Consider the following 15,945-nt stretch of genomic DNA (forward strand, 5'->3'; position numbering starts at 1 on the left):
ATCTGTCTGTACCTAATGTAGAAATTGTACCCATCGATCTGATACTTAAATGAGTTTGAATGGTGAAAACAAGCAGTAAGTTAAAAAGTTATCATAGGAAATAAGTGTAACACCATTTAGTTAACAGGTAAGCATAACCTTCAGCTGTATTTCAATGAAATCATTTTTAAAGATTATTATTTTTAATTTTTTTTTAATACAGGAAGCAACATGAGTGAACGAGCATGTTTTATCAGGCTACCATTCATCCATTTGTTATATATTTTAGAGAAAATATGCAAGTTAAACATTTAAGTTTTATTATAATTTCTGAAGAGTTAAGGCATGACTCAGTGGCTGTTAACTTATTTATTTCTAAAATGATAAGTTTTTTACGCATTAACCAAAGTAAAAATATCAACAAGATTTATTTTATGTCCGATAGAGCCGCGTCACAGTACAAGAACCGGAAAAATTTTGCTAGCCTTTGTAAATTTAAATCAAAGTATGGAATTGAAGCCGCATGGCATTTCTTTGCAACATCACATGGGAAAGGTCCTTGTGACGCTATTGGAGGTACAATAAAACGCATGGATACTAGAGCAAGTTTGGCCAAAGAACGTGAACATCCAATAAAAAATGCAAGAGAGCTTTATAATTGGGCAAATAATCGAAAAGAAGAAGAATTAACAAAATTATCATTTAGTTTTGCCACAACAGAGGAATACGAAAGTATGGCTTCACACCTCAACGAGCAATATAATAATGTAAAAATAATTCAAGGAACTCAAAAGTTTCATTCTTTCATTCCTGTTTCAGAAAATAAAATTAAAGCCAAACGTTACTCAAACTGTAATGATAATGATGCCAAAATATTGGATGTATTTAAGAAGTGATGTAAATAAAAATAAAAAGTAAGTGTATTACAATGAAAATAAATTATGTATCATCTGTCCATAAGGTTTCCGAATAAAAAAAAAGTAAAAAAGAGTAGAAAAATGTATTTTGTGGATTTAAGTTGAAATTTGAAAATAAAAAAGTAGTAGGGATTCGCTATTACAAATTGTAATAGCGAACCCTGACTACTTTTCCAATAGGGCCTGTGTAGAAAAGCGCTTATAAAATAAACATTTTAATACATTGCAAAAACGGCTTGCTTGATTGCTATAGTGTATTGGGGAAAGTTGTGCAAAATTAAAATGCGATTCTTAAAAAAATATACATGGTTAAAAAACATGTGTTTTTAATGAAAATGTAAAAATCGTGAAAAAAAAAACCATAACTTTTTTGTTTTTGAGTTTACTATCACCAAACTTTGCCAGTTAGTAGCAAACATTATGAGCTTCAATGAGGCTTAAAACGAAAATTTTCAAAAATGTACTTTTTGAGAAATTAACTTTTTTAATAATAAATATAATTTTTTTCATTGCTACAAACGAAATTTTTTACAGTGTATATTTTTTACACAATTGCCAAAATAATATCTACAACTTTGCTTAAGACACCAAATCAATAGAACAAAGCGTTTCGACAATATATATTTTTAAACTCATTAGTACTATTATTACACAGGCCCTTTTCAAATAGTAGTCGTGATTCAATATGAAAAACTGAGAGCACAAAATGGCGCCTTTACTAAAAAGGAATAACTGTGCAAAGTTTCAGCGTAATTGGAAATGATCGGTCAGGATCGATTTGCGAACCTTCGTTGAATGCCTCCATTGCGATATTTGGAAAAGGCACGAATGGATCATATTGTTAATATGATATATTTGATAATATTTGCTGAGTACAGTGATGGAACTTTTTAAAACATTAAATCTTTAAAAATCCATATCTCCCAAACGAAAAGAGATGTTTTTGGTGTTTAGGTGATTCTTATGTAAAAATGTCTGCCAAACATTTTGGTGCTATCAAAATTAGAAAAAAAAAGTGGGGGCATTTTGAGATATTTGCATTTTAAGTTTTAATCAAGTTAACAACAAATACGCCATTTGATTGTACGTTAAAAATCCTTCAAAATAAGTGCATAAGTGCTGTCTGTAGCATAATTTGGTCCAGAGATATGTTCTAAAGAAAAATGGTGTTTCTTGAAGATCGGAAAAAAAGTGAGGGTTGTCTCTAGAACCGAGGGGTGAGTCGACGGGCCGGGGGGTGATTGTTGGCCTAAAATAAGTCGTTCCACCAAGATTGGTTCAAATCGGAGAGGGTTGATGCAACTGACTCGGTCACTTGAGATGGAATGACCCATATATGAGTTGCATAAACTCCAGATCGTGACACCTTAGGGATGATCGAATATAGCCATCGTCCCAAACACCCTTCACTCCATTTATTTTGCCAGCTGGCGAGTGACTGTTGACGATAAATGAAACTCTCTCTACAATGTCGCATTAATGGTCATTGTAGACAGCTTTAGTCCGAGAGTTAGAAGGTGATAGCTCTATTTCAGATCCAATAACCCATTTCAGAATGTCTGGAGAGTCACGCCCATTCCGAGGATCGAAATTTTTTTTTCAAGCCTGGCTTGTATTTAGTTTAATTTTGACATTTAATTTGTAAACAATAATTTGGACAGCTCTCACCATATTCCACCGCCGTTAATTGCTTCCTTTAGAATCCCTTGCACTTTATTCTCTAACGCATCGTATTTCATTCCGTTCTTCACCGGCAATTTCCTTCCGTAGATCGTCCTTGGTTGGTTCTAACATGATTCCGCCATTTCCGGGAGTTACTATATAAAAACTATGTACGATATCAACGGAAATACCCCAAGCTTCAATATGGAACCAATGATTCTAATTTGGGAAAAGCACAGCGAGAAAATTTAATCTTTATATTATACTATCAAAGTTACCCGCATTCTCAAAGATACCCCGTTTTACGGTACTTGCATCTTGCTCAGGCACTTTTGAGCAAACTGTAACCACCTTCTCATACTCGAAATGTGCCTCGACCAATCTGGCACAACGATGCCCTTGGTATACGTTCTCGATCAAAGCGCAGGGAATTCGTTGTAGGCGATTTGTCGATCGTAAATATCGCCTTCAATAACGCCCACCTTTGCAAGTGAGTTCGCCTTCTCATTGCCCGGAATCGAACAATGAGATGAGACCCATGCAAAGGTGATGACAAAAGATCTTAAAGATAAAGCACTTAGAAGCACTCGTATTTTCATGAGAAAACACGAGAAGTGCTTTACCGGTCAGGTCTAATTTGCGGAGATCAATTCATTTAAAGCTTTTGAATAATACTAGTGAGGGTCTAGTATAAGAGAGGGTCGGACTAGCTGGTTTTCAGCCAAACTAACTGTCAACGCCAAAGCCAATCGAGCAGCGCTTATCTTGATTGCATTGGCAGTGTTGCTAGAAAACATCTAGGCCTAGGTTGCCAAAGCAGTTTGTTTTGAATCTGCTCCTCTCTTATACTAGACCCTCTCTAATCAATACACTCTTTAAATCTGAATTTAGGCCTAGTTCTCAGTATCATCTAAGTATCTTCCCACAACTATATCGGTGGATTGCAATTGAATTCATCTCAGAAATGCAAAAAAAAAATATAAATACTTGCAATGAAATTTTTCTTATGTGTGAAACCTTCACAACGCCGCCACTGAATCCAATCGCAAAAGGAGCTCTGCGAATCGACCATCCACAAACCTTTCACGCTTTCATCAGCATTCCAAAGGAAACAAAACGATAATGAAATGATCAATAAAACCATCCAATCGATGGAACGCTTCCTCTGTTGACTTTTTCAATTTTCCTCATTCCACTTATCTCACACACACACACGCGTACAAAGCTAAGTTATCGAGCATCCCTGGAATCCCCGTGGGAAAAATCTTGCCTTCCGGCTCTGGCTCTGGCAAGATGAAAGCGCCATTTCTCCGGCTTCTTTCTTCTCTACACCGCAGCATCGTCATCACATTTAGTCAGAAAAAAAACCGATGACGAAGAGAATCCTGCCATCAACTGTGGGAAGTCGGTAGTTTGTGTGCCACCCAAAACAGAAGAATGAGGAAAAATCAGCTCCGATTTGCTTACAGAAAGATCTGATGACGATTGTTGCCACTTGCCTGCCTCAACAGATTTCATCTTCTTTGGCTTTTTTACGACCCTACTGGAATTTGACGTCGGCCCTCAACCTTAAAACTTCCACAGTTGTTAATTGAGAGCTCTCTAAGCCTATACAATTCTTTCCATTAGTAGTTCCATATTCTATGCCCTAGACCGGACCGGGAATCGAACCCAGCCACCTCCAGCACGGTCTTGCATAATAACTGCGCCTTTACCGACTGAGCTAAGGGAGTCCTCAACAGATTTGGTTGATTCCATCAGATTGTGCTTGGTTTGACCAAATGAAAAGTTCCACACTAGCAAAACACAACGAGTGTGGAGGAGGGAAGCCTCGAGCCGGAATCCAAAGTAGCAAACATATTTCACTCCCAGTCCCTGGTGCCAAATTCCACTCGGTCGTCGTCGTCGTAGTCGTTCTGCTCCGATAACGCTGCCGCTACAATGTCAATTGGGTTGAGGGAAGCCCCAAGGGGATTTGGTCGTACCCGCAGGCGCTGCTGGCTGCTGCTGACGACATTTTCACAGTTGGATATTTACGCGCTCACACTAACAAAAAATGGAAAAGAATGTAGTGGCGAGGACAGGATTTCGATGAAACAGCCGTCTCACGTAACAGCGATTGCGTTGTTGTCACAATGTGTTGGCATAACGTTTCGTTGAATCCAATGAAATGCTCTCCGTTTGCCCGAGTAACGCAATAAAAGCGTGTCATTGTCTTGTGGGTCACATCTTAAGAAAGCAATCCTAATTCGAAGAAAAAGCTTTTCACCGGTTCCTCAATAGCATATCATTTCATGGTAATAACAATAAACGCATTCCATAACTGGTAAATTCTTCCGAAGAAGAAGTTACGCACCATCAGACCACGAAGAAGAGCTCGGTTAGCCTTTCCGCAAAAATGTCGCTCCGTCTTCCGGGAATGATTTCAATTATTCACAACCCTAGAGATGAGATGAGAGCGGAGAAATCCGCTTTGTGGATCAGCAGCTTCCCGATAAGTATTCACGCCATACACCCACGTGTGGCTTTTACGACAGACGAAGACTACCGCACACGTGTAAGGTATGGTTGGTGATGCTCTTTTTCCTACTTGAGCAGAATGCGATAGATTAATTTCTCGAACGAGTGGGTCGGAGATGAACTCCGTTTGGTGTACCACAAAAACCGACAATGATGGCGATAAATTTGTACGGGAGGTAAGACATGCGATCAATTTGCTAATGATTCTGCTGCGGAATATTCAAGACGATATTAAAGTAATTCGGAAAATCGAACGGGGAAGCGAAATTGAAGTAGAATAGACGCCACTGTGAGTGCTTGTGTGAAAATCCAGTAGGCTTCAATGGCCCAGATGTCACTGAAAACACTGATTGAAATTAGTCCAAAGCTAGATCAGAGTGTCTCCAGAGTATCTCTCCTATGATGTTCGTCCAGAAGATACCTTAGTCCGTTTAGGTCAGCCACTGAAAGAGTTTTTTTTTGTAATAAAATTACGTTTATTTTGAAGTGTTTTTGACCGAAAGTGTATCAAAAATGTTTCTGAACGTATTTCGCAGTTGAGTGTGGTGAAATTCGTGCATTCCGGGTTGATTTTCAGTGGAAATTCCGTATCACAAAATTGCTCACTGAGCTCCTTTTTTCTTGCCGTTCGAAGACGACGGTTTTGCTTTTGCGAGAGTGACGTTTATTGGATCTTTTTCATTCAAGAGTGTGTTTTTTTTAAACCAGCGGTGTGTAAGTGTGCTTATGATTTTCATTGCCTCTCGGGAGGCCAGTTCACCTTGTTCGGATATTACGCTTTTGGCGAGTAGTTCTATCGAGAGGCTCGTCACCGTGTACGAGTTTGAACACGGTCCAGTTGGTAAATTAGCTGGGGAAAGTGCTGATTATGTGTCCGCCGCAAGTTTTGGTGGGGATTCGGTGGCCGACGTTGTCGTAAATCTGCGAGTTTACGGCTTGAAAAAGTGCTCGTTTGCTGGTATATCGCCAGTGTCGGAGATTGTGAGCAAGCTGACCGAAGTCTCGCTGGATACGCCCAAGACTGGACGGGTGGTAGCTGGTATCCGTGAACGGTTCCTGGGGAAAGCACTAGACGCGAACCTCCTTCCAGACTACCATGGCAATGCAGGAAGTATTACAACAAAGGTATTTTCTATAAGATATGCTTGCAAACAGTTACAGATAGCATCTATGAAGCTCAATTGGAGGTGCCGGCCAAAGGTGTTATATCTTAGACAAATGGTAAGTTACAAATTCGATATTTTCGTTGTCGTAAGCACTGTCGTATTCACCGTCGTAGTCGCCGTAGGCAGTACCGTTAGTATATTTAAAATGAACCATCAACCGCAAAAATTATAGGAATTATCGCTTATTTCTGTAGTTCATTACATTTAATTTAATTTGAATAGCTTGTTTAACCAGGGCTTAAACAATCGTCACGTCGTTTATAGCTTGTTATGATTGCCTGAACCACGCGTAAAGAGCAAATCGAAACATTGAACTTCGCGTGAAATTGAAACTTAATGATGGCCTAACTACTCTTTCGTAGCTTTTAGTTTTAGGATTTGAAAAATTGTTGGTTGCAGTGGCTTGCTAACTGAACAGAAAAATTGCGGTCCCAGGTCCTTGCATATTGAAAATGTATGGTATGATCGCTTATTTATCGTATATTTTGGAAAACTTTTCGTTTTCGTCGGTGCCGAGTTTGAATAGTTATAACAACTTGAGTAACGGTATAATGTGATATGAGGGGCTCGCTGGCCTTAGAGCAACCTTTTTTGCTTACTGAGCAGAACATAATGAGTCTAATCTCAAACCCATCCACACTCAAGATTCGTCAATCGTTTTATTTGTTAACATGACTACATTAACACACTTCACCTGCCTAGTGGTAAACGTTTTTGCTTACTGAGCAGAAGACCGTGGGTTCAATCCCAAGCTCATCCGCGTTATATAATCGTTAAGACATCAATTCAGCTTATCTTTTACCAAAACGAACCCTGCTGCAAACTCAACCCTATTACCCAATAATCCCAGTGATTCCTCGTGGAAGTGCAGAGGTGTTATCGGCTTCCATCAAAGCGAGTGTCACGTCAACACACTCCTACCCCTCCCTTTCTTGACCTGTGTTTGGGCGTGGCCTGCGCTAGTATTGCCTAGTTTGAGATCACCAGTTTTTACACATTGAGGATGATTGCTAGTCCCAAGCATCGTCTTTTGATTCTCTGTGTAATTACAGCTGATCTGGCAATAACAGAGTAGCAACCGTTGGCGGTCAATCATGCTCATGCTCATGCTCATACTCAGTAGTGATTTAACATTTCAATTGATTAGCCTACCTGGCTCTTCATCTGGTTTGATTGGATATTATAATTTAATATTTGCGATTTTCATCCAGTTTACAGAATACCCCTTGGGGGTGTGTTTCGTTTTAATAGAAAAATGTGATAACCTATTTAACTACGAGTATATCTTAGCGTAACGTGCTAGATTTGATGATCTGATCTCAGACAGTCTCAACCTTTCGAAGAAGACCATTCGTCGCTCTTTTAGAGACTGAAGACCAGCCAGGCGGTGGACCTCACAATTTTGCGTTTGTGGAGGACTGTTTAGGATCATCCTAAGGATTTTGTTCTGGATCCTTTGGAGCTTAAAATAATGGCATTTGATGCAGCTCCCCCAGATTGGCATACCGTACTCGATTACGGAAAGGATGATTTGCTTATAGACAGCAAGCTTATTTTTCTGGGACAGGATGGACTCCCTGTTGATAAGTGGATACAATGCTCTTATCAAGCTGTTGCACTTGGTTTGTGTTTTGTCAACGTGCTCCCTTAAAAGCAGCCCACTGTCAGAGTCAGTCTTTGGACCATTCTACCACTGTGCCGTTTAGACTGATTTTGTTATTCTCAGATGGAACAAATCTGGGGGATTTTAAGTGTGGAAAAATATGACCTAGGCCTTCGCCACGTTGATAAGGATCTTCCAGCTGTTGAAATTCTCAGACAGGACATCCAAGCCTCTCTGGAGTTTGGTAGTCAGAGTTCCGATAACCCTATCCTGGTAGACGATGGATGTGACGTCTGCGAACAGAGAAAACGATCAACCACCAGGGACATCCGGATTATCGTAGGTTAATAGATTGAACAGGATGGGCCCAAGGATATTTTCTTGGGGCACACCTCCACCGAAGTTGAAGGCATCCGATGTGATGCGGTTCAGAGAGACCTGTCCGATCGATAATTTTGTTTGATATTCACGAGGAAGATCTGAAGACCATATCGTTGCAACTTGTACACCAGGCCATCATGCCAGACATTGTCGAACGTTTTTTCAATGTAAGAATTGTAATTGATACTCGGGTCAGTTGGTGGACGGTCGATTGACCTTTTCGAAAACCAAACTGCTCCTCGAGTAAGATGTTGTTTCCTTCGGCAGATGTCAGAAGCCGGCTGTAAACTGCCCTTTCGAACAGCTTGGATAACCCTGAGAGAAGGCTGATGGGTCGGTAACTCGAAGGAGAGGAAGGATCCTTCCCAAGTTGCCGTATGGGTATGACTTTAGCTGACTTCCATCCCGAGGGGAAGCGCCTTCATATTTTTGGATGACTTGATATAGGCCAACAGTTCGTCAGCTGTGATCTTGAATTCCTCAGGAAATTTTTTGGGAATCTGATGGAGGTTGGCTTCGGTTACTGAAAACGTGAAAGAAATGCTGTTCTGTCCGATATTGTGGGAGCTGATCAAGTGTTGACCTATTACTACAGCCTTCTTTACAGGGGTTATCAGATGAACCACTGAATCCTCGGAACGATTCAGCGGTATCAGTGGTGGAATGGGCCTAGGCTTGATCCTAAAAATTTGTTTCCAGAACGGCTTAGCACAATCTGGGAGAGAGCGGATCTTACTAGCAAAGTCTTTATTTCTGAGATCCACCATCCTGGCTTGGATAATTTTAGTAAGGCAATTGCAATTGATCTTATGGACGGGCAGACCAGAACGTTGGTATTGCCTTCGGATGGTGTTACGGAGTCTTTTAAGATCTTTGGTAGATCTGTCAAGGTTCAGAGTATTGATCACCTGTCTGGATACTGGAACGTGTTGTTCTGAACTGTTTTAGAGTAGTACGGATTCAGTCCCAGCCCCGTGAGGTAACAGATCTCTCAAAACAATGACTTAACTCGGTTAGGATACAATGTGGAATGAATTTTATTTGTTCTTTCTTATGGATCTACTGTGGTGGCCGATACACACTTTACGCTGAGTATGCAACTTGCAGTTTATCGCACTCCAACCGCACAGTATGCTTATGCCTACTAAGCATAAACAACTATCGTCTGAGCTCGATTCGTTCGCTTGTTGCAACACATAGGCGTAGCTAGGGGTGCATCCACCACAGTTCCCTGGCCCGGGATATTGCCTCCTCGATGGATTACAGACACCGGTCAACGTTTTCGGACGACTTCGGTGGGACATCATAGGCGATGGTTGTGTCGACGCAGTGTTGTCATTGATCCTAGTTGACACGATGGTAGTTGCACCGTGAAGCTTCGAATCGGTTCAACGAGGAACCAACTTCGGCCACCACCGGATAGTGGTCCGAGCTGAGTTCTTGCTAGGTGATAGGTTGAGCGATGTTTTTACCCATGTTGCTGATGAAGATATCGATGGTAGCGTGAACACCGGACCGACTCAACCGACAGGAACCTGCGCATCCTGTAGGCCGTTGTTCAGGATGGTGACGATTGTTGGCCCAAGCTTGACGTTTGGCGTTCAGGTCCCCAGCAATGATGAAGTTTTCCCGCCGTCGTGTTCACTTGACAATATCTCTTCGCAGGTCTGCTACCGACCCATCTCAGATGTTGACTTGTTTGGGGCTGTATGCCGCAACGATGGTGAATCGACTGACATGAGTAGAGACTTCCATCCCCTCGGGTTCGATTATCTTCAGCTGGCAGCTCGGCGGCAACCGACAGATGATGTTCCTCCTTAGAGCGGTGGACACTCTTCCTCCCCTGGAGCTGGTTCGATCCAGCCTCACGAGCCCAAAATTGGGAAGGAAGATGTTAATCTCTGGCTTCGAGTGTGTTTCGGTGATGATGGCGATATCGAAGAATTCAACGAACTCTTGCTCCTGAGCGGCAATTTTGATGGCTTCAAGGTCCATACTTATTGATGAAGAATATCGCAGCATAAAGCTGTTCTGAATCATGATTACTTTTGTCACGAGTGTAACAAGTTCCGCCGATGTGTGTCTGCATTCGCGATCGCTGGTGAAGTGAGAGTACCTTCATACTGCCACGATAGCCTCGGAGGGGGAGAGGTGCTTTGGGATGCAGCGGTTGCCGCATATAGCTGACGACTTGAGTTTACTGGAGTATTATCCACCCCAGCTGTTGGTGGGACCAATGCAGCACCCGTGAAACGGTTGTTGAGTGGAAGTTGTGGATGCACCAGAATTTAGCGCCGTTGCAGGATGGCTGGAAATTTCTGCCCGTTATTTTCTGACACTCTTCTGCGGCCAGGTTGATTCTTCATAGGTAATGTGGATAGCAATAAATTCCGCTCGCTTCGGGCATGTCTTGCTCGTTGCCCGATGTGCTACACTACACACTTATAAATACCTAATCTTACACGTGACGGAATCCATCTTTAACATAAAGGATGAGACGTAAACAAACATTTCATGTAAAATTAAGTGCTCCGAGACTGAAAAGTTCGAAAGTACGTTTGATTGAGCTAAATTTCACGTCTGTTATGAATCAATTTTATGTCAAAATTGACGCTCGTATATGTCAGTCTCAGAGCACTCAAATTTACATAAATTGTTCTAAGTGTGTACAATTGGCACATTTCAAGCTGAACATTGCATTAGGTCCTCAGTAAAATTGACAGATTAATCCTTTAAATTTGTCGAACCTCTTAACGGAATCCCTTTATGAAGAGCTTTGAGTGGGTTGGTTTATTTCCTTTAAATTCCGTTGTAATTGCTTATCTTTTGACAGATACGCGTATTTCGTCTACTACTTGCAGACTTCATCAGTGTCAAGTACTCAACAACCCACTCAAAGCTCTTCACATTGAAAGATTCTCTTCGTCGACTTTCTCTTTGTATCCCCACGGCCATGTAAAGGTATTTCATGTATGTATTTTGATTTAGGGTCTGCTTCCTCTAATAGTTCGCAGGCATCAGGTGCGTGTTGCTTGCCACAATTGATACAGCGGAAAGCCATGTGTCAGTTTTTCGTTCCATGCCCGAACAGCATGCAGTTTGCGCATTGGGTGACATCACGGTGATTTGGCTTGTACTGTTTCCAAATCAGCACGATGTGGAAAAGGGCCCAAATGCTCTGAAGGTCCTTCAAGATATAAATACAACTGGTTACGGTACTTACGTGAAGCGTCATGACGATTCATCTTGAAGATTTGGATCGGCTTGAGTCCATGTTGCTTCTATTTATCCGACAGTGTGTCTGTTTCCATGTCGGGAAGGCCGTGCAAGACCACCTTCAGCGACTTGGTCGCTTCATTATCGTGGGAGAAATACTCCACCTTTTACTGTTTCAGCTACGACGGCCTTGTAGTTATTCATCTCTAGAACCATCAGCTTGATGCCTTCGGTACACATGCGCATGAGACCTTTACCAATGTGAAAGTCAACTTTCTACCGCAAGCCTTCCGGGAATCCTTTTACAAAGAACGGTGGAACTTCTCCTTGTTTTCCACCTTCTGTTTTCCAGGATGGCCTAACGATTGTTATCCAACAGCTTCTTCGATGCCATTTGAGCATCGAGCATGCGGTGTACGATCGGGATCATTTCCCAGCAACACGCCTCGGTTTCCCCATGCTGGAGTCGGGCGATGCTTCACCAAACACCACCAAAAAAGGACAGCGAACAGTATAGAAACTAACATAGCGAACAACTCGAAAGAGCGAGTAGAAACTGTTATGCTGAAGGAGGAGCACGAAATCAGAAGAAATACAGTTTATAAACTGTCAGTAAGCCCCCGCCTGATCCCATAACTTGTCGCCATCAAACTACTCCATTGTTACATTAAAGTGTTTTTGTTACTTCATACGTGAAGTTTACGATTTTAAGAGTTGGTTGGAAATGGTATTTAACTTGAAGCTTTAGTGTTATAATTTATTAGCTAGAGAAAGGTCTGAAGAGGGTAGGTTGATAGTTCGCTAGAGTACAGCAGTGGGAAAATTTAATAGAAGTTGAAAATGAGCGAAGGGCCATTAATGCGACAGTACTAGCATAGAGGTAAATCTAAGACCAGACGGTCCCGATGAAACGTGCTCAACTTTTTGGCTCAGCTCTGGTACTATCTTCGGTCCCAAGCTAATCGATGCACCCCACGAAACATAGAAAAAATCACGGACCCCTTATTTTATCTGTCAAACTTTCATAGTGAATAAAAACAAACATAGTGTAGTACTAGAATTTAGACTATAATGGGGTACGCTTATAGATGTGCTTGAGACCAATAGGCAAGTCAAGTAGTGAGCCAATTTAAAATCATTAGTTTCCACTGGTTGGTACTAGTCAAACGCACACTTCTTTACCTAACTCATACATGAATGGGTGAGGAGACTTGAAGTATTTCTTCAAACCCACAGGCAGTGATGCCACACATTTTCAAACAGATGTTGCTCAATATTTTGATACCGATATTTGTGTATGGGTCATTCCACACCAAGTGACCGAGAAACAATACAAAATTGAAATTGACCTCTGCTGATTTGGACCAAATTTAGAGGAGATGTTCATTATAGTCTAACTTTTAAGAATCCAAATGTTTTAGTCGATCAAGGCACCTCTCCGTCCAGCATTTTCTGTTTTTCGTTTTTTTCTAGAAGCACTACTTTCTTTTAGCAATATCAACGGAACATATACTGCTAGAATTAACATTATGGTTGTTTTAATGAGAAAATTCTACTGACAAATTTAGGGCAGTCTGGAGAAATTAAAGGAAATTCAGAAATCTTTTGGACAGCCTTAATAACATCAGGAAAGTCTAGGTCATTGGATAAGTTATGAATTAATGTCGATAATTTAAGGGCAGTTCCTTCTGCTTCAGTAATATCTCGAGAACTTCAGTGAAACTCTTTGATATTATTTTATTTTGCAAGCCAGAGGGGGGTTTAATGAAGTTCAAGTCTCAAGTACACAGGGCACATTGCAGAAGGCGAGTGGAACATGGTAATCGCTTGAAAATTTTAGATCTATATTAATTATTTCATTTTGATTCCAGCAACATTTAAGGAACTTAAAAAAGTTTCAGAAATTTCAGGGCAGTAAAGACATTTCAGAAATCTTCAAAAGCTAGAATGAGCCTACCCAGTGAGACCTCCCTTAGCTCAGTCGATAAAGGCGCAGCTACAAAGCAAGACCATGCTGGAGGTGGCTGGGTTCGATTCCTGGTCTGGTGTAGGAATTTTTCGGGTTGGAAAATTTCTCAACTTCCCTGAGCATAGGGCATAATTGTACTTGCCACACAATTATACTAATGCAAAAACGGTACAGGCATCGAAAGCTCTCAATTAATAACTGTGGATGTGTATCTAGAACACTAAGTTGAGAGCACGCAATAAGCTAATATGCGTATGCAATAAGTTTGAAATGCGAAGAAGAAGAAGAAGAAGAAGAAGAAGAAGAAGAAGAAGAAGAAGAAGAAGAAGAAGAAAGACATCTCAGAATCTCTCCAAAGGCCAGAATGTTCCTACCCAGTGGGAATATTAACCAGTTGTTTGCTGTGGAGAGGGCAAAAGTTCCCTAAACTTACAGATTTTTCCACCACAATGTATGATCTGCGATATTAGTCGGTTTATAATTAGATTTTTATGTAAGATCATGCAACCAATTCTCTGTTGTATATAATAAGAAGCTTGATGGGGTTATTGCCTTAAAATAGAATCACCTCTCGCCAACCTATAAAATCTCCTAAAGTGAGAAAAACCTTTGCATGTGCTACTAGCGTAAATCATTCCCCAACGCACTTTTTTCAAAATCCCACAGCTATCACCACATCTCACTTCCACACTGCAGCTTCCCGTGACTAATGAGCTGTTTGGACATACTTGCGTTCCAAATTTACTACACATGACAACCTGTTTATTTTCGCTTAAGCTCGCTACCATCAAACTGCGATTCCTCGATCTCATGACGCACGCTAACTGCAGCAGAAAATCCCACCGGCAGAGCAAACATAAACATTTCCATCGAACAGCTGTTCGCTCACCTCCCATCCAGCCCCCCAACTCGTCTCTTCACGCGTCAACACGGATGGATGAGGAATTTTAAACTACCGACAAGCGTCTCGCACTCATTCACAGATGATTTTCCACATATTTTCCCTCGGCAGAGGCAGGCGAGAGCGATTACTCTCCTGATGGGAGGTTATGAACGAAAATGGCATAGATCAGAACGGTATGCCGTTCCGTCTGTTTGGAATAAATTTTAAATGTAATATTTTTCTAAATGATAGACATAGATCTGTGTCGAAATTGAGTGACATTAGGCTAAATAAAAACAGTGTTTTCTAAACACAGTGGGTTGGAGAAAACGTAGATCATATGTAAGTGTCTTCAAAACTATACTCTCCTGGGAAATTTATGATTATGTCTGTTTTTATTATTTACCATCACAAGCAAGGTGTAGCGCTTCACCCATAGAGGTAACTCTAAGACCAGAAAGTCCCGAAGAAACGTGCTCGACTTTTTGGGACAGCTCTAGCACTATCTTCGGTCCCAAGCTAATCAATGCACCCCTCGAAACACAGGAAAATCGATGAACCCCTCATTTTATCTGTCGAACTTTCATAGCGAATCAAAACAAACATAGTGCAGTACTAGAATCTCGAAAAGAATGGGGTACGTTAGTCGATTTGCTTGGGACCAATAGGCTAGTCAAGTAGTAAGCCAATTTAAAATAGATAGTTTCTAAATCATCCCCACCAAGATGAAGACGAATATTGATATTGACAACAACAGAGGCGATAATGAACATCCAGCCCAGCGTTGCCAGATTTATCGGTATTTGTACCGATTTTCAAACTTGATACCGATGTACAGATAAGGCTCATCAGAATACCGATTTTTTAGATTTTATACCGATTTATACTGATTTTTAATAATGCCTGCCTACGCTCAAATGTGGGAGAAAACTAGTGTGAGAGACTTTTATCGTTCTGAATATGCTCAAAAATAATTCATCTACAAAAAAATGTCTTAAAGAGCATTTATTAAGTCCGTCCGCTCTAAGGGGCGAGGAGTGACAAGCAACCCAACTAACATTGAAAGCTGAATAGGGACTTCTTCAGGCAAATATATGCGGCTTCAGCTAAGAAATATCTAATTCAGCTTTTAATTAGCTCAAATTGTTAGTTGGGAATTAGGTATAGGAAAAACGTGATTAAAGGGGGGAGGGGGAGGGGTTGAGTTTCTCTAAAATGACGTGACGTTCTTAATGCATGCTAGCTTATGTTTGATACTCCTTCGAGTATGGTTCCATTTCCTTGCCGTGTTTGGCTACCCATAATTCGCGAAACAGCTATTAGCTCATCTCGATAATTGCTGGGAGTCGGGAAATACTTTTGTCTTTTATGTAAAAAAAAAAGCCCATCAGAATGCTATATTATAAACTTTCTGGAGTTTATTTAATCTATCCTTAGAAGTTTCTTTAAACTATCCCCTGGAATTTTCTTCCATCTTAGTCCGTAAGCTATTTTCCAATTCCTCCCGGTAGATTATTTCAAATTTCCTGGAAAAATCGGTCGTAAATAGTTGTATGACTCTAAGATTTTACAAGCAAAAAAAACAGTCTAAGCCACTCCAATACGAAATATCCCTTTACAAAGTGTATGTATCCTTCACAAGCGCCACA

General features: G+C 40.9%; 2 protein-coding genes across 3 annotated transcripts in view; one reads left to right on the plus strand and one right to left on the minus strand.

Annotated features, from left to right (window-relative positions):
- LOC135710680 (uncharacterized) overlaps positions 1–11,961 on the plus strand; it is a 29,741-nt gene extending 17,780 nt beyond the window's left edge. Inside the window, exon 2 of the mRNA XM_065233329.1 lies at positions 11,797–11,961. Coding sequence (XP_065089401.1) covers positions 11,797–11,961 — 165 coding nt within the window. The remainder of the gene's footprint in view (positions 1–11,796) is intronic.
- Positions 1–15,945, minus strand: part of rdgC (retinal degeneration C) — a 215,609-nt gene that overhangs the window by 145,064 nt on the left and 54,600 nt on the right. The window lies entirely within an intron of this gene.

This window comes from Ochlerotatus camptorhynchus, unplaced genomic scaffold (assembly GCF_037179485.1).
Source record: "Ochlerotatus camptorhynchus isolate MF236.1 unplaced genomic scaffold, CSIRO-AGI_Acam_v1.1 ptg000401l, whole genome shotgun sequence".
Taxonomy (NCBI): domain Eukaryota; kingdom Metazoa; phylum Arthropoda; class Insecta; order Diptera; family Culicidae; genus Ochlerotatus; species Ochlerotatus camptorhynchus.